The sequence below is a fragment of the Aphelocoma coerulescens genome, chromosome 2 (genome assembly GCF_041296385.1).
Source record: "Aphelocoma coerulescens isolate FSJ_1873_10779 chromosome 2, UR_Acoe_1.0, whole genome shotgun sequence".
Classification (NCBI taxonomy): Eukaryota; Metazoa; Chordata; class Aves; order Passeriformes; family Corvidae; genus Aphelocoma; species Aphelocoma coerulescens.
In genome coordinates, this window is record NC_091015.1 from 126,436,833 (window position 1) to 126,457,142 (window position 20,310).

General features: G+C 35.5%; 1 protein-coding gene across 4 annotated transcripts in view; it reads left to right on the top strand.

Moving 5' to 3' along the window:
• SNTG1 (syntrophin gamma 1) overlaps positions 1 to 20,310 on the top strand; it is a 325,066-nt gene that overhangs the window by 278,712 nt on the left and 26,044 nt on the right. For all 4 annotated transcript variants that reach the window (XM_069005956.1, XM_069005958.1, XM_069005959.1 and 1 more), the window contains 3 exons: positions 389 to 505; positions 4,719 to 4,790; positions 19,210 to 19,362. In XM_069005956.1, the coding sequence (XP_068862057.1) occupies positions 389 to 505; positions 4,719 to 4,790; positions 19,210 to 19,362 (342 nt within the window). The remainder of the gene's footprint in view (positions 1 to 388; positions 506 to 4,718; positions 4,791 to 19,209; positions 19,363 to 20,310) is intronic.

The window sequence follows — 20,310 nt, forward strand, 5'->3', positions numbered from 1 at the left end:
GTTTAATGCATAACCGTGAACTTGAATGTGGAGAATTGTATCTATATTTCTCTTGACTTAGTATTCCTGACTAGTGGTTCCTTACACTTCACTTGCATTAAGTTTCACTGACATGATCTGTCAGCAAATGCGTGGAATATACCTTTAACATCCCTGGAGTATGTGGTTTAGGTTTTTTGTTCTTGCTAATACAATAAGTCTTTGTTCTCATGTTTTTGGGTTGTCCTAACAGGGATCCTTTATAAAAACTGCCAATGTACCATATTGTGTCTGGGGTTCAAGGTTTGTAGCTATGTTAAATTTCACAGATATCAGTTTATGCACATGAAATGCTTGCAACACAAGAAAATCTCTGAGAAATTGTCAACACTATTGATTTTATTGTCAGATAGTCTACATGGGCTGGACGGAAGAACGAGAACAAGACTCCCTTCAGGACCGAATGTACACACCAAAGTTTCTAGCACTGAGGGGATCTTCCCTGTATAAATTTATAGCACCTCCAGTAAGTATATTTCTCATGCTTAGTGGGAATAAGTGTTATTAAATAATGTCATGTAATGTGTACAAGGCTTTCACAATGAGATATCACTCATTGGGCTAACAGAATTGCAACTAACAGCATTGAAAAGTTCCAGGATATGTGGTATAGAAGTGATAGAAAACAGCTGTTCATCAGATTATTGGGTGTCTAACAATAATTTCTTTTCCCCCACTTAACTGAACACTTAGAAAAATGAAAGAGAAATCTGCTCCTGTTAAAAGGGAGCTTTTAATTTTCCTTTGGCAGACAGAACCGGACCAAAGCAAGATGGTTAGATTTAAACTGAACGCTCATTCTAGTGAAACTGCTGAGATTTGGGGAAATATCAATGCTTTTTACATGCTGTGGAGATGGCAATATGTCTGTATTTAGATTTCATCCTGGATGTAAGTGTTTGCTGCTTGAGAGCACAAAAAGGAAGGTAGGGAATCAAATGAAGATAAATATATTAGTTGGAATCTCACTGGGAACACTGGGCAAAATTTCAGCTCTTGTCTTATACTCAGCAATTTACTTTCACATTCTTATGGTACATCTATGCTGTAGTAAAGATCCTCTAGCTAACTTTTAAGCCCGTTGCTAAGGAGACAGTTGCACTCCCATGCCTGGAGCAGGAAGAGTCATGTGGATTAATTTTTACTGTTTATTGGGTGACCTTTCTGACTGCTGCTAAACCCCGTGTTTGTCAGATCCAGGCTGTAGCTCCTTCCTGCCTGAAACAGAATCACAGAATAGTCTGGTTTGAAAGCGGACTTTAAAGGTCATCTATTCCAACCTCTCTACCGTAAGCGAGGACAACTTCAGCTGGAGCAGGTTGCTCAGAGCCCATCTAACCTAGTCCTGAATGTTTTCAGAGATGGGGCATCAGCCACCTCTTGGGGCAACCTCTTCCTGAGGTAGTTCAAAGCCATCTTCAAATCTTTTTTCATCAGTAGCTATTGCTGTTCATTTAGCAAAAGGTTTAAAAACATGTGAAAGGCATGAGGAATGGAAGTAAGCATGAACTGATAACTTGATGCATTCAGTAGTTTGTGCACTAGTTCACTAGTGTGGGAGTTTGGTGCTCTCTCAGGTCTACTAATGGGAGTTTGGCTTATTTTGGTGGATATTTTTCAGGATCAGACCAAATTGAAGATTATGCTAACATGACACTTAATTCAAAACCAGATCTCCTGCCTTTGTGCGACCTACTCGAGCATTTGCTGCCTGTCAAGGAAAACCAACTCCATTTTAGGTACTAGACAGAAACAGAATCAAGGTTGAGAAATCCTTTTCAAAACAAAAGAGGAAGAGTATTCTTTTGTAAGAACTATGGTAGAGACCACAAGCCTCTTTACTGAAGAGTCGTTTCTAGGAATAGTATGATTGTAGGGGGTAAATGTCTGATGGAGGGTGATTAATGGGTGTGGAAGGAACGTGTTCATATGAAGGATCTGAACCATGGTGATGTGGATAAGGAAAATTTTGGCAAGCTGCTATTGTATAAGACAAGAAATCCATCCTTGAGTTTTTATAGGTCTTGTTTCAGCTCAGCCACAAACACAACGTGATTTTGTATTGCCAGATTCTGGTTCCTAGTCTAAAATAGAAAATCTGTTCAAATGCAGAGAAAAATATTTTCTCTCCGTGGAGTAGGAGGGAAGCAGAATGATAAGCATGCTTTTTTTAGGACAGAGGAAGACGTCCTATAGAGCTGCCTTAAAGATATAGAATCATAGAATGTTTGGGTCAGAAGGAACCCTAAAGATCATCCAGTTTCAGCTCCAACATGTAATGTATATAATAATTGCACACTTCTAAAATCCTATTTTCTATATGCAAACTTTTACACATACAGCTATGTTTGCTATTCTGCAGGTTTCTATCTTGCAGGAATTACAAAATATTATGAACAAAGTCTCAATGACACAGTTTCAGAGCTTCTTTTAGGACATGCATAAAGTGTAGTTAAAATAAAAACTGTTTTATAATTATATGTGCAGTGTAAACTACTTGGACAAAATTGTTTTCTGGAAAGAGATGTCCTGCAAACTTTTTTAAACAGAAAATCAGATGAAAGTATTTCCCCAGTCTCTGCCAAAGTCTAACACATTAGGGAACCATGTGTTTAAACAGTGTCTATCAGCAGCCTCCCCCTGCCTCCTTTTAAATCTTTTTGATCAGTAGTACTTCTGCTTCCCATGTTCACATAAAGGAGCAATCCTGGTGTTTCATATTTGTATTTGGAAAGCTTTAAAGAAAATTAGTTCTTTACTATTATTTTTTCTGTTATTTCCTGTTACATTTCCTCCTTTAGAAGTATTAATTGTGTCAAGTCTGGTGGGTTTCAATTCCTTCCAGTTTATACTTGGAAATTTACTTGAGAAAGAGCCACTAACACCCTTTCTTTTGCTACTCAATATTTTAAATTAAAATATTAAAATGAATGGTGCGGCAATTTCTATGAGTGTCTTAATTCTACAATTATTTTTGCTTTGCACTTATCTTTATACAGAAAGAGGTTTTGTTTGACTTGAAAAGAAGTCCCTTTACAGGTACAGACAAAAGGAAATGAGGGGAGAAGGGGGAGCTTTTATGCTTTCCCCCAAAGTATAGAGCCTACAGTAAATTTTTGAACATAGCTCAAAATGACTTTGTGCTTCAGGAGCAATAGTTACTACTTTTCCTCATGGCACAATATGACTTCATCTGGTGTGACTGGTGTTGTGGGCTCAGTGGGGCTGTAGCAAGACTCCTCTCCCCATTTTTCTGTTCATGGTGAGAAATTTATCTTTTTGTCCATAGGAGAAAGAGTAGCTTTGTGGTTTAGTACCCACAGTTCAATAAGATAGTGAAGACTGCATTTGACAGTGACTGCAAATAAAGGAAATTCTAATAGAAGAAGAACTATAAAACTGTATTTTTGAACTTTTCATTCCTCCCTGTGATTTCTTTAAAGGACTTTACATTACAGTAATGTATAAAACTAAAAATTAGTTAGGGATAGAATTTTCTCATAAACCATCAAAATAATTTTGATCTATTAATGATTATCTTCTATTTAGATAAGAGACAAATTGGTCTCATCTAATATTTCCTTCCTTGGGCTGTGGACGCTATTTTATTATAAATGTTTCAATGAAGTTTATCTTGAATCTTGTAGAAGCAGTAGCATATGTTTTCACCAACCTTTTCATTGTGCCTAACAAATTTTATGATACAGTTTTCTTCTTTTGGATATGGGCCACTGTCCAAAGTGTTTTACCATTAAGATGATTACTCTTTCATTTATAATCTCAATTTCATTCTATTTTGTGCCTTCTGTATTTTCAGACTGTGAATATTCACCTGTTTTCTTCTTGCAATTCCCTAGGAAATTTTATACACTGTTCTGATATTGCCTTAACTCTTCCCTTACTGAATATATTCACCTATCCCTTTCTTTGTAAAACCTTAACACCTACCCTTGCATGATTTAATTTAATTCTTTTATCTATGCACTTCTTTGTGTAAAACAGTTGCTTAAAATGAATACAGTTAAAAACAATTCTGAAATCCCAGAACAAAGAGGAAAAAACCAGACTATTCTTCAAATCTTACTTTGTTAGAATTTAGGAGTAGATTAGTCTTGGTAAAAAAAAAAAAAAAAGAAAATGTATATCTGCCTGTGTTGTTTCATGCTTTGTTTTCTTCCCCCTGGATTTCAAGGCATGTAGGGTAAGTGTCTGGGAGATTGCAAGGTTGGAGACTGGTTTTATGGATTTGCAAACACTGTAGGTGGCTGGGAGCAGATAGTGACATGCAGTTACAGGGAGGAAAGTGGTGTGAAACATGCTTTCTAATAGACAGGGCTCTGGCCCTGTGAGATGAATTCAAGGGCTGTATCCTCACAGGATCTCACTGCAACCCCTGCCAGTTCCCAGGGGAAGCATCATCGTTTTTCATAGAGCAGGCTGCATGCAAAGGAACGGCATTGTAAGGACAGGGAGGACGTCTCCTAAGCATTGCGTGGATGGAACAGTCTGGTCCCTGCTAGTTGTTGCTTTGAGGCAATGCTTGGTCTGTCTGAATATATTTTACTCAATTTAAATACTTTAGGGATATTTTTTTTGTTAATAAAATTAATTCTTGAAATAAACAAAAATAATTTAATTTCTTTTTCTGTTTATTTTTGTGTTCTGTTTGTTTTTTAAAGGTCACAACCTGGGATTGGACACGAGCTGAGAAAACATTTTCAGTTTATGAGATAATGTGCAAAATTCTCAAGGTATGATAAGAAAGTATAAGAAAAATTGCCACTTTGACAGACAAGAGCATAACACTAACCACCTTGAAGAAAGACATCTATTTTTTTTCCCTTTAAAGTCAAATATCAGAAGTTCTGGTGTCAGTAGATACAGAATCAAACTAGAAGGCATGGCAAAATTGGAAATAAACTGATTTTGACTAGAAAACTACCTTATTTCTCCATAATGCTATATGGGCTTTATAGCTTCACTTTAATGTCACATTTAGCAGTGTAACATTTCTTCTTCTAACTGAGGACCTAAAGAAACAGTGATCATTGTGGTTGTTTTCAAATATGTTGATGGAACTTATGGCAGCTGCAATGTAAGATTTCACTAGGACTGAGAGCAGAGTCTTTAAAATATGCCATACCATTCTGAAAACTTTTATCTTTTCCAATTGATTACATTTACCTGAAGTGTAATAAATGGTAAGAGATAATAATATAAGTTTAGAAAGTTAAAATTATGAGTAACAAATTGAATATGATCATTATTATATGCTGGTTTTAATTTTTAATTCTGAATTCAATCAGAATTGTTTTATATGGTCTTTTCTCTGTTTTAAAAACAGTGAAAAACAGAGGCTCAAAATTTCTCAAATGATAAGGAAAAGAGATGCCTCCTTCTATTCATACAAAGTACTTTCTGGTTTATGTTGGTTTTGTGATTTTTGGGTCCAAATTACATAAAAGGTAATTTTAACATTTCTGGAGTTTTATATAGTCAGAAGCAGAGTAGTATCAACAAGAAGTATGAAAATACCATATTTTTTAAAAGTGTTTCCCACTGGGAAGACCTTTTACTGACATAAATGGTACATTTCCTAGGTTTTGTACATCACAGAGGTGCACTATATTTTCCTTAGGGAGGCAGATTAGAGATGAAATGGCTCAAAATTCAGAAACTTATATCTGAGACTTCAAAAAAAAAACAAACAACCAAACCTAAAAAACAAACAAACCTAAAAAACAACAGGCAGAAAAATTCCTTTTTGCTAGCAATCTGAACAGAAGACTGAAAAGTTTTCTTTTACCTCTGTGTTGGCTGTGAGGCTGTGAGGTCTGGAGTCTTCATCAAGGAGTAGCACATCCCAAATGCAAAACATCCCATCACTTTGGTATGTCCTTCAATTACTGAGTGTGTGCAAATATTGGCTCCTTAGAGGCGGTCATGTAGGGAGAGGAATAACAGGACAAGTTGTTCACTCTTTGAAGGCAGTGCACTGGGGGTGCATGTGAGCAGTGCCCTAAGAACACCGTCATGCTTTGAGAGAGTTGAAAAATCCCACTTCTTACATGCACATTATTTTCCCACCCCTCAGGTAACCTTTGATTGCTCCAGGCCTTGGGCTTAATGCAATAAGCATCAAGGTAGCTCTTCTTTGTTAGAGAACTAAGTGCATTGGAGCCAGGATGACTCCTCCTTATGACTTATCCAAAGGTTTTTTTATACTCTTTGAACAGAAATTTACAGAATATGTGTCATATAATTTTCTGTAATTTAGAGTTAGTTCTTCTTTTCTTCTAGCCATTTGCCTTTGTTAGTGCTCTTTTTAATTCACTTGCAATTTTAGCCATTTTTCTTTTTCCTCCTTGTTCTGTCTCCTATTCTTGTACACCAATACATTGATTTTTTTTTTTTTCCATTTCTGAGCCATGTAGCAGAAGTTATTACATCCAAGGAGACTGTCCATGAAGCAGTAAAACCTAAACCAGTACGTTCCTGGCACTGTTGTGTGGAAGCACAGAAAAGACTACAAATGTTCTGTGTTTTTTCTTATCATCCAGCCCTCCAAAATGCCTGGAAAGAGGTGTAGCTCTTCCAGCCTCTTGTCTCTATTAACAGAGAGGCAATTCCAGTATAAGTAATACAGGAATATCATTTATGTGTTTCTTTATTGCTTTATTAATACCAAGTTGTTCATTTATTGTCTGTAAATATGGTCAGGCTTATAAAATGCTGAAATGTTTCAAACAGGTTCTTTAGCTGACAAAAACCTGTAAATACTAAAAACTGGAAGTGGAAAAATCATTGCAATGAAATTGCAACTTCTGACATTGGAGCATTAATCTTCACCATATTCTAGTTTTCTACAGCATGTGCTACAGGGCTTAACTATGGTTTCACTAAATATAAGAGCAAATAAAATGAGAAAAACAGCTTCCCATTACACTACTACATTGAACATCTGTAGAAACTCAAGGTTTTGTTCAGCCTTTATGCCAGCATCATAAAAGTCTCCATTTTAGCAATGAGTGGTTTTAGATACCTTTGAACAAGCTCCATGGATATTACTGAACCAGAGGCCATGTAAAAAAAAGTTACTCTAGTGTTTTGTGCTCACCTTCAAAATTCTTCCTTTCTATAGTACCTCGCATGCTACGTTTGATATAAATCTCTTTGCCTTGGAGAATGACAAAGCTTTTCTGGCTAATGTTCACTTTAAGTAGGACTTGCAAGTAGGCTGTGCTAACCTTTGTATGGGTTAGCTCAGGACTGAGTAGTGCTTTAGAACTAAGTGTTATTGCATCCTTTACTAAGCAAAGTGTGTCTGCATTACATGGCTTGCTTGCAATTGAATGAGATATTTCATAAAAAAATTTAGACTTCCATTTATTAAGATGCAACTGTCACCCAAGGCAGTTGGTATTTTCTCCTGTGTATACTGGCAATTTCAATAACTGTCCCTCAAACCACAAGGACAGGACTTTACTTAATCTGTCTGTAAGTATTTTTTCTCCATTTTCCACTCCTTAGTTGTGACTAAAATTCTGATGAACTTCACAAGACCAGTCTTGACTAGAGAGACTTACTACCATAAGTTTGTCTCTTTAAATAGAATTGTAATTTTCCTCAGTTTGAGAATTCCTCTAAGTTTCTCTTCACAACAGAAGCACTACAGTGGAGAATATGAACTGCCAGATCTTACTGAATGCAAATTGATATTTTAGTATTTCAGTATAAGAGAATAGTTCCACTTCTGGTAACAGTAAAAATACTAAACCACTAAATCAATATTAATGTTCATGCAGCAAAGGACTTCACTGATTTAATCTTCAGGAAGAGTATATAGTACAAAGACGTTAAATAAAACCCACTTCGCTGCCACCACAACCAATGTTTTCTTCATATTTACTTGCATGGGTTTAGTGTTCTTTTTCCTCCAGTATCTATCCCAAAGTTTCTGACTCCTTTCATAAACAATATAGAAAACTGGGATGCCATTTCCAATTTTTACAGTTCCCTTAGTCTCAAGCAGCTAAAAGGCAGGATGTTCTGCACCTTAATCAGAGATGTCAGAGATTATTATATGATTTATAGCTAGTGGATTCATATTTATAATACTCATCAAATAAATCACTATTTTGTTGTAACAGTATATTTTTTTATTTTATTTTCCCCATCAGATTACAAAGAAAAGAAAGAGGAAGCAAGGCAATAAGTCACTATTCTTAACTTGATTAGGACCTGCAAAATAACCAGGAAGACCCTTAAAATTTGAAGCATAAAAGTACACTTTAAAAAGCAGTCTTTTGACTGTGTAAAAAGACAGTTTTATTGAAAGAAATTCAGCAAAAGAGCATTGATCTTCTACTTCAGTATTTACAATTTTATATAGTAAGAAAGTTTAAAAGAAAAAAACCCAAACTGTCATAACCACTTTCATACACTACCATACCAGTAAACTATTATAAAAAAAAGGTTCTGTATAAAGTTTACAAAATACCAAATAAAAATGCATATCTCATAAATATGAAGCTATTTATTGTTAATATTTTGGGGATTAAAAAATTTTTGACATGAAACCTAGGTAAAGTAGGCTGAGGACAAAAATCACATTTTAATTAAATTGGTTTAAATCATTCATTGTGAAATAACAACAAAGAGCAGTGGGCTATGTTTGATGTAAAAGGAGCGTTTATGGAAGTGCAAATAACTTAGGACCTGGGGAGGTAAATGCTTAAATTGATCAGCATATGAAAGAATTCATTAAAAATTCAATAGGTCTGTTGATTAAGGGGTGGAAGCAGAGAGAAAATAAGGCACTGAAGAACTCTTTAACCCTAAAAAGAAACAGGTAAAAAGAAAGTGAATAGAAATCAAAGTCAGGCAAGTTAAAATGGGGAAAAAGGCAGGAACTGTAAAAGCTGTGCTGATTACTCAGTGAAGGGTACCAGTAAGAAGTTGATAGCATTGGAACCACTCTTATTTTTTAATCATGAGTTTATTCAGACTGATGCAAATGGTGACACTAGCATGTAGATGAAAATCTGTGGTCCTTGTTAAATTTGTCAGGCAAGAAAATCTAATGGTACCACTTTTGACGTTAAAATGTGTCTGAGTTATTTTCAATAGAACCACTGGTAGGATTTGCTATCAATAAATATTCCTAATTTATTCTGCAAGAAGCTTGTTTCACCTTATCCTTTATTTTGAGGAGTAAAGCCCCATTAACAGCCAACTAATTTTAATGTTGCAGTTGAACAAATATTCAATACTCCAGAAAAGCAGGTATTTCTATCACTAACTTCAGACAGGCACATGGCCTTATCCTGTTCAGTATTTTGAAGCTGATTTAACTGTATATGGTTTTTTGGTACTCCTTGTATTTTTGATACACAGTTTTAACATGTGTTTTGAGAGTGTGTGTGTATGTGTATGCATGTGTAAGTGTGTATCATTTAACAAGATTTAAGTACCTTAGATAAATTGGTAAATAAATATTTAAACAATGTTTCCATATAGGGGTAGAAAAAAGTTTGTTTCATTTTTCAGGCAAATTAGGAAGAATAGCATAAAAGATTGCACTTCTCTATCCTTTTTGCTTATGTTCTAGAGCTCATCCAAGCATCTCCTTTTAATGGCGAGAAAATGCTTTCTATAGTTGTGTCACCTGCCTCCTATCTTCAGTGTCATGCAAAAATATTTAGAGATTCGCAGTTAGAGCATGCTTCATTCAGCATAAAAGAGGAAACATATTCAAGTGTCAGATCAGCACTGAACTGAAATGTGAGGATAACTGTGTAAGGCAGTCTATGCTGGCAACATGTCAGGATAGTGAATCATTGATGTTTACAGTTAGTACCATTCACATCAGTGCAGCTATAATTTTCTTGCTATATTAATCAGGACCAACTTGGTGTCTCAGAAGACTTGTGATTCCTTCCTTATTTTAGCTGTTAGTATGTGTAAAAGCCTCAAACGTAGTTATGTTAATTTTTCCCACTTAAATTGCCTGTAATTGTGCTGTCCATTTCCAGTAAGTCAAGTATGGGAAAAGGATGATATAAAAAGGATGGGAAACTACTGGCAATGTTAATGCATTCAGATAAATTTTAAAAATAATGCCAGTAGACACATAAACATATAAAGTGCAGGTAGAGAACATATGTTGAGGTCTATCATTCATATAGTTTGCTCAATGGTGAGACTTGTATCTTGATGTGATTCCACTAAAATACTTTGCACGTACTCTAAATGCTTAAGAGGCAGAAGTCATGAATCCCTTTTATGAATAGGTTAATGCTGCATCCAAGGAATATTAGATTTTCAGCCAGGGTTTAGCCAGGAGCTAGTTCTTGGCAAGAATGCTAAACTGTTGAGTATTTCAGTTGAAAACAATTGAAGTAATTTTCAGTCTTTGGTTTGCCTTCTGTCCTACATTTAAGAGTATCTAATGTTTCCACAGAAAAGAGGGTCTATTTCCCCTCTAAATAGAATTATAGTTGTCTTCTAAGATAAGAAAAATAGTAAGAGTCATAAATATCTCCATGTCCACTGGCATCAAGACCAACACTAATCTGGCTTCAGTTAGGCCATAAGGAAAAACTTCTGTACTGAAATAGAGCTCCTGACAAGGCCACTGAATTTCCACCCCTGGATCCTTTTAAGTGTAAGCTGGTGTGTAGCTGCTCCTACCATGCATAGAGACAGGTAGTAGATGGCTGCACCTCTGGGCAGATCATAAATGTTTTCTGTGATTCTGTATGTTATTTCTGTTTGTTTCTCCTCAACATGTACGTAGTTATACGAACCCTAATCCGTGTTAATCTGGATAAATTTAATGGAGCCTGTGTTTTAAAGGTGTTGATGTTGCTGTAACTCTGCAGCACCATGTGAGAGTCTTTTCTGACAGCAAAGAGGCAGTGTTATTACATGCATGACAAGTACCACTGTATAAAGGCTTGTTCATTTTTGGTTTGTTTCAAAAAGGAAGGACAAGTAGTATTTGAAATGTAAACTTATTAAATAAGGCTTTTCATGTTCCCTGTTAACTTTAGAAAGGTTTCTCATTTTTTCTTGACTCCCCTCCCCCCTCCTTGTTCTGACATTTTTTATGCAATATTAATATAAACTGTCACCTTCTGGGTGAAAAATAAATCAGTTGTGTTGGGCTGGGGCTGCCAATCTTGGAGTCTGATCCTTCTTCCTGGAAAAAATAACAAGATAAACACACAGAGGAAAAGAAAAAGAATAACAAATACAGAAAATAAATTTTTAAATGACTTCTGCAACCTCTCTGTTGCAGAAATTGCTTTTTGTTGCCTGTCTAGTTATGAGACTGACAGTGCTGTTGCAACATCCTTGGAAAACAAAGCCAAATTAGGTTTTAACATAAGGCAAAAGGAATTTTGTAAAAGAGCAGAAGTAAGGTGTGAAATATAAATACTATGTAAGGATACTTGGGAAAGGCAAGTATATGTCTTAAATCCAAGATATTTTAGATTTATCTGCAGCTTGAGAAGTTTCCTTCCATTGATTTAATCTAATCAGAGCATTGCTAAAGATTTGAGTGATTCAGTATTGTATTAAATAAGATACTCTGACACATCAATTTTAGTAGATTTTTGTGTTTCATTTTTCTCTAATTGATCAGTTTTCTCTTATTTTATGGTCACGGACTTTAATGATTTGATTTTTTTCCTATCTTTATTTCTGGCTATTGCAATACTTAAATTTAGCTTGAGATGTTGCGGTTTTATTGAACAAAGATTTTGTGACTGTAGGCATTCATGCAGCAGTGATAATTTTGTATTTTTCACTGGAACTGTGTCCCAATCCTTATATGAAATAAATTGTTCCTGTTTCCGGGGCAACTATTCAAAACTTCATTTGGTGCATTCTCTTCACAGTGGAGGTCTGCTTGTTGATTGCTCTCAACAGCCAGAGCCAGCAGTGAAGCCAGAAATATTAATTTCTTAACAAATCCTTATCTTGTTCTTTTATGATAGGACCTTTTTTACTATGGTCTCTTTTTAAATTTTTTCTTAGCATTATTAGCAAGTACATGTAAAATAAATTTTTTTACACATTTGCTTATAGAAATTTTCTGACATGCTGATATTCAACACAAATGCTTTTCACTATGCTACTCTAATATACTCTCACCTTGACATAATGTATTGGCAAGCTTTTTGAGTAAGTAAGGAATTCTGTCCAAGAAAGAAAGGAAGATAAATAAAAAAGAGTATGCAGTCAAGTAGGTAATTCTTTTGACATCATGAATAATCAGTTTGGTGGGTAATTTTCCAAACTTTTATTTAATCAGGTTTAATCCTTTTCCTTCCAATGTTTCTGTCCTTTGTGAGGAAGACCTTTAAAAGATCTTTTCCTGCCTTTAAAACAAATACATCTCAAGTGAGGGAAAAAACCCCAAACACAAAAACTGACAAAAAGGAGAATTAAAAGGACTTTTCCTCTATATCATTTCTTTGTCCACTTCTGGTGCTGAGTCAGGTGTTTTTTCTCTTATTGAAGAGGTGCATAGTCACTTTAAGGAAATGTAGAGTATCCTGTTCTCACTTACCATGGCCAGTAAGATAATCGCTGGGAAAATAGGGAAGGTTCTCTTCCTATATGCCATAGGGATGCAGGATGTTCAGAATGAAATCTTCAAAATGGTAACAGTCAGTTTTTCCCAGAACAACTAAGTTTTTTTGGTAGATCTTCTCAAGGGCAGCAAAAGTGCCCCTCTCCCTGAATCAGCCATTGCTATTCCAAAGAATGGAGGTCCCAGAGCAGCCCAAAAAGCAGATTCAGGGGCTGATGCTTCTCTGTTTATTTCTTTCCTTTTAACTGGGACAAACCACTTTAATTCCTTTTTCTAATTTATTTTACAGAACTCATTTAGCTGTTTTAACTATAATATAAAATACAAAAATATCCTCAGGCAGACAACTAACATGGGAAAAAAAATCAACTGCAATTAAAAAGGGTCAAAATGAAAAGACAGGATCACTCTTTAGCATTGCTATCCATTATAATTATATTTACTCTTATAGGATCTGTTCTTAAGCATAATTTGCAGAAAAAATGTTTGAAAGTTAGGAGAGGTAAAAAACCTTTGTAACTCTCCAAAGAGATGATTAGCACATTTTTTTAGTATCTGTTTGTAATTATACTAGTCTCTGATTTCTCTGTAGTAGAAAATAACCGCTAATGCATCTCTGGAAAGTATTAGAATAATGTATTTTCTCAAAAGATTAGTTGGTTTGGAGAACATTTTGAAAATTTTCCTCATATGACAAAAAATATAAACAAGTTTCTCAGTAGAGTTCATTAAGAAAGAGACACGATTATGGCACTGACTCAGAGGAAACCTGTTTTCAGACTCTTGCTCTGATTCAGATGAGGGTCTTCAAGACTGTCTTTTAGTCAGGCAGAAGAGGAAATTAATTTTCCTATTCGGGCAGAATAGGAAAGTGATTCAAGCTTACTGCTGAACCTAATAGATTACAGGGAATGAACCTTTCTATTTCTCTCCAGCCATCAGACCTTTCTAATGGGAATTTAATTGAAAGTAAAATTTATCCTGCAATTATAAACAGTTTTCCCCTTGAGTAAACATACTTTTTGTAAAATCTGAACATCAAAATATATTCTATCCAGTTTTAGTTTAGCTGCAATTCTGTGTTTACTTTAATGTGTGTGTGTATATACATATCTGCAATTTCAATACTTTTTTTACACTTCTTAACAATAAAATTCAGGGGTCCAAATAAGATGAGCTATGTACAAACACATGCCTGCATGGATATTTTTTCTTTATTTCTTAAGTAATGAGGATATGTTGGAGAAGCTGTACCTTTTCTTCACTCTGGAGTGAATCTATTCCCTACTGCCTGTAAATGCTATTAGAACCATCACCATAGCAACTAATGGTGATGCTCAAGCAAAGTGTTCCCTAAATTCCAGCTAAAGAAGTAGATCATTATATGCCTTTAGAAAGAAGGATGTATGCTTATGTTGCCAGAACTGATCAGTGAAAGGAGACACAAGCAGTAAAACAATCGGGGCACTGATGCCAGCAAGGGTAAAGGCAGGATGTGATTCATTTTTACAGTTGCTTTGGAGTTATTGCATGAGAGAATGCTTTTTATCTTCAGAGGATTTAGGTGCTAGGTTTGAATCTTGATTATGATAGGACAGATTTCTTTCTGTGGAACTGTCTAAACTAGTCAACAGAGAAAACAGGTTTTGTTTGTTTTCTCATTTATGTGTTTTGAAGAACTATTATAATTAATATGAGAGACGTAAACATTTACCTCATTTAAACAACTGAAATAAAATTTTCTTGAAAGTCAAAGTCTATTTTGTCTATGTCGGATGGTTTTGAACATCTTACATGAATTGTTGTTCATGTCAAAAACTGCTTGCCAGTGTCACTAACATTTACAGTTCCATGGCCAAATACATATGCCACTGTATATTACATGTAACTTCACAGGTAAATCAGACTTCCAGACAGTTCTTGAGCACCTCCTTGGTAAAATCATGCCATGAGCATGAAAGTGACAGATCTAGCTTTGTTTTCTATTGCACAGAGCCTTGTAGAATAGAACAACTCAACTTTCACTGACCATCACAATATTAGCAGATTTAAATAATACCCAGAATATAAATATTTATTGCACTCATCATACTTAAAATGAAAAGACACAAGTCATCAAAAAGAAGCAGTGCTGCTTCTGGAGAGAGCAGTCTTTCAAAAGAGAAAAGATTACCTCTGCAGAAGAGAACGTGAAGTCACTACTTAGTGATAAAGAAGCATTCTGCCTTAATTTGAAAGGACCTGCCTAATGAGCCATGCTTAGTTCCCATGGACAAATTTATTACTCTCACTTAACATGGATATCATTATTAATTAGGCAAGCAGGAGTCATACTGTCCTGTCAGCAGAGATGCTGGATTACCCTGAAGCTGGGTGTAAGCCAAGGTCTTTCCTCACAGCCCATCCTTCAGCAGGACTACTTTCCTGCTAGTGACAATTAGCATGCTGCTAAAAGTTTTGTGTGTGTTTCTCTTCAGACAGTTTTATTAATTCACAACGAGAACATCAGGGGCAAATGGTACAACTAATCATTAACAGTATGAAAGAGTTCTTAAAAAGTACACATGAAATTGGCTTGTGTCCCTCATTGACTAGTAAGTGAATATAAAAATACAGGGTCATAGCAAATGCTTAAATGGGTAGAATGACATTTATATTTTACTTGAAGTAGTGGTTTCTTAAAAGGCAGTTAATGAAGATTCCTGCTTAATCCAGACCTGGTTTTGAGACTCCTGACAAGTTTATTTTAAATTAGTGGACTTTTGGACAATTCTCAGCTGGATTCCTTAAGAAATAAAATTGCTTTAAATTCCTGCCTGTATAAGGACATTTGGATAGCTGTCTTTTAGCTTTGCCTACATACTGTTTTGTCCAGTTATCCATTGTAAAAATTATGAGATTCTATAAATGCAGAATACAGATTTTTAATGCTTGAAAAGAATTGCAAAACAAAAGAAAGATCTTGCAGAAAAAGCAGAGAAAGTTGCAGAAGCAGCACTAAAGGGAACCTTGAACGTAACTATTTTCACAAGCAGAATGGAATACCACTAAGAAGGAAAGGAATACTTCATATGTATGTTAGCAATTTTAGAAAAACAAAAATACATCATTTAAATTTCTTTGACTTACACTTCTCTTACCATGGGCTTAACCATAGATGTTGATATCAAAATCACAACTATATCCATAAGAGGTAATCACAAATTGAAATTATTATTTGGTTAAATTATTATTTCTGTGGAAATGTTGAATTTTGTTTTCATTCTGAATAAGAACTTCACAGAACGTAAATTTCAATAATAAATGAGTCCATTATGTGTGTTGCTTGTCACAATATAATGTAGTAGTTGAAATATTCTAAACTTTTTATATGCAAAACACTGAGGGGAACTGTTACCTAGCAGTGATTAGGTCTTTCCTAAATCAAAGCATGCTCTCATTTTCATACATAAGTAGCAAAAACCTGGATAATTATTGTGGATCCCATTTAGCTCTTCTTTTTTCATCACCTAGGTTTGATGTAATGCTTAGTAAAATCTAGTACAATTATTACTAGCAATATCGATAGTAAAATAAACAGGTTTTTATTTAATCACTTCAAAGCCTCCAGAGATTTTTGCATTTTTCAAACGCTTTGTAACAGAGATCAATCTCAGTAAAACTTAAAACATTTTGTTTTTCACAGTCTATGCAATAACTCTTCCCTTTTTCCTTGACAGCATATTCTTCTCAATAGGAGACAAAAAACCCCTGTAAGACTGGAAGAGTCTAAGAGTGTAATTTAAAAGCATCAAACCTTAGCTGTGCCCAGCTAAATAGAGATATGCATTCTGGAACTGAGCCATGCACGAAGCTCCCTCCCATTTGAAAACAGGGGTTATTACTTCAGTTACTTTAATGACAGTGATTCCTGTGATCCCACATAGAATCATAGTCGTGTTTCAGAAAAACTTTAAGAGCCTTCATTACTAATAATTACTTATTCTCTACTAACTTTTGTCAAGAATAGGTAAAGATGAGTTCAAAATATTTTTAGTTTCTTCTGAGGTTGTAGCTATGAAGGACTGAAACCTTCCCCAGGAAATACATGTACCTTACACGAGTCTTGCCACACTCCATGCCGAATGGGTCCTTTGGGTTATGGGCCAAGAGGCCCATTCAATCAGGTTTAGCTCTGGAAGCACAGGGATTTCAAGACCCCATTTAAGACCTGTTAGACAAGAAGTGCTGTTATACTAAAAGAAGTAGCTTTTATTCCCTGGAGGAGTGAGGGTTTTCCAGTGCTTTTATTCATCCAGAATTGAGATTGTTCAGCCTGGAAAAGAGAAGGCTTCAGGGTGAACTTATTGCAGCCTTTCGGTACCTAAGGGGATCCTATAAGAGAGATGGAGAGGGACGTTTTTTCGAGTGCATGTAGTGACAAAACAAGGCAGAATGGCTTCAAACTGAAAGAGAGTAGGTTTAGACTAGATGTTAGGAGGAAATTCCTTATTGTGGGGGTAGTGAGGCACTGGAACAAGTTGCCCAGAGAAGTTATGGATGTCCTATCCCTGGAAGTGTTCAGGGCTGGACTGGATGGGGCTCTGAGTAACCTGGTCAAGTGAAAGGTTTCACAACCATAAAGGGTTGAAGCTGGAAGATCTTTAAGGTCCCTTCCAACCCAAGCTATTCTACGACACTATGCTTTATGTTGCTACACATACCCACAAGGTTAAGCATTTGTCACAATGCTGCTGCTCTGTGTGCTTTCAGGCTGTGTGTGCAATGGAGCATAGATGTCCTTAACAACAACCTGGATATTATAACATCTATTTTGAATGCTGGTCAGGACATACTGTGAACAGAATTGACACTTCAGTTTTGGAAGAAAGTCCTGAATGGAAAGGAAAAAAAAAAGGAGAAAAAAGAGATACTGAAAAAAGAGACAGTGTTTCTGATAGGACATAGACTATTATTGAGCTACACCTAACTGGTTCAACTACACAGCCCTGTGAATATTTAGAAGAAAAATCTGGAAAAATATATTTTCTTTTGAAATGCTGTCTTTTAAGATCAAACGTTCATGCTGATTTTTTCATACATGACTTAACACGGTAGAGCTACGAAGCTTAGGATTTGATGGAAGTAAGGAAGGAGATTTTTCCACCTTGACTGGTCATTTTAAAATCCTAGCAACTTGTTTTTGTCATGGTGATTGCAAAGAGAGGGTATGTTGCGTCCATAGCTGATTCTTCTAGAAATTGTAAAGCAGGCTTGAACCAGAAGCATTCATGAATGCATGCTGTACTGACTTTCTTGAACAAGTCTGTCACATTTCTACTGAATGAATGGAAAGGGGAAAGTACTGCTTGGTCTCCCATTGCCTACTTGTATACCTGACAGTGATAGTTTCAGACAGGTTCCTGTTTTATATATTTTGTTCTCAATCAGCTTAAGTTCCTGGTTCTCTGCCCCAGGGAGAGCTGACTTGAGCAATGTAAGCTGCTCTTCCAGCTTGCTTCAGCTGGTTGTGCTCCCCTTGTTCTGTTCAAGTTGTGTATAACCAGAAGGCAATACTGTCCCGTGAGTCTCCTTTACTGGACTTAACTCTGCCCTTTGTTATGGGGTAGCTTTGTGGAAATTGCATGCAGGCTACTTGTACCCAAATTTCCAGATGTATTGGCAAGGACAGCTGGTGAGCTTGTGACTTGTGGCAGCTTCTTTGATGTAGCAGGGACTAAATTAATTAAACCTGTTTCTGCAAACCTATTTTTCACAAGAACAAGTTACGTGCCAGAATTTTAGCCTAAAGCATCCTGTATTAAATAAATAATTTTTTTTAAAAAATTGAAAACTTTTTAATGAACAGATTTCCTGATTAGCTTGCTTTTTCTCTGGTTTAGTACCAATTAGAAATGCAGCAATCATTAATTATTAAATATCTATAACCTCATATCTATTGTGTGATGTTATGTTGAAAATAAAGCCAAAAGTAATTTTCTCCTCCAGGACCAAAGCCAGAATCCTAACCATGGGCAGCCACTATAGTCTCTCCTGGCAGTGTCAATTTAAAGACAAATTTTATGTTGGATTTTGTAAGCTTCCAGAAATACGAACTTGTTTTCCCTAGCCTCTATAAAGAAAATAGAACATATGGACTTTTCATACTTCTTAAAATACATGCCTTTTTTTGACCAGCCTTCCAGAGTAGAGTGTGTGAGTCAAATAGGTCACAGAAGCTGATATTTGTGTTCCTCATGTGAACAGAAAGTGGAAAACTTTCATAGAATTTATCTAATCTAAAAGTGTATAGCTGATAACATTTTTGAGAAGAGATTTGTTAAAATATTTAAAGGTAATGCCAGAGATATCCTGTCCCATACCATACTGAATATAGGCATCCTTCTTAAAATTCATTGAAATATCAGTGTTTAGACCAAGCCTCTAATTTTCAGTTCCTCAGCTCTCAGTAGTTACTACTGTCATTTAAAATGCCATTTAAAAATGCTGGGTTTGAGGCATAAATGTTTGCAATTAAAAATATTAATTGATGTATGCCAGATTATATAACTTCAGGTTTTCATCAGGACAGTGATCTACTGGACCGTCGGAAACATTGCTTCAGTGTCCAGTCTGAGTCTGGAGAAGATCTTTACTTTTCTGTGGAACTAGAGTCTGACCTAACACTATGGGAAAAAGCCTTCCAAACAGCAACTTTTTTAGAAGTTGAACGGATACAGGTGAGAACAACTGCCTTGGTGATCATCTTTTGGTATATTACCAAATTAGGCCCATGTGAAATATTGATGCAATTAAAAAAATTTTATGACCTTCTGGAGCTCTCAAGTTATTATTGTTTCATGTAAGTAATTGCTTTTGGTCTACCCAAACAGCTTGCAATCTAATACTCAGAAGAGATCACCTGAAATACAATCTTTGAGTTATTAAGACGATGTGATACATGTTTGTTAACTGAAGTTCGTGGACAGACAAGGAAAAAAAATCTGTAGGTCAAGGACAAAATCCAGCTGTTTAGATATTCTTACTGGCTTACATGCCACCTTGTTTGTTATTGAATATCACAAGAGAACCTTTCAGGAATTTAGTTGTCCTTGTAACACCAGGAATGAGAGTACACTGAGTGAAGTACTTACTGGATACAAGCAAGAACAAAATTGTACCTCAGCTGCATTATTCTTTCTTCACACATTTCTTGTTCCTTATATTTACTCGATTGCCAGATGAGCAGAGATGGATAACATTCTGATACAGATTATAGTGACTTTTTATAGAGAAATTATATATCAGAATGTTTAAAGATAACTTTGTTTTTCTCACATGACCAAAAAGTCATGACTTTTTGACTTAAAAAAGGAGAAAAAAGCCACCCACCACAACTATAATTCACCTAATCCTGATTGTAATATTGATTTTCTAATTGTGATATATTCATGTGGTTAGAACAGTTTTCATTGATGTTGCCAGGAGTTTTACACACCTACCCAAGCCATATTAGCCTGTGCAAGTATTGTCTCACACATCTTCTCCTGGGAATGAAAGCACTGACATGTTTTTATTCAGACAAATTGTTAGTTAGTGGTATATTAGCCCTTTTCTGACCTGTGAGCCACCATATGCAGATGGATTGAACTGGTATATACTAATGATGATCCAGTTTGCAAAAACTA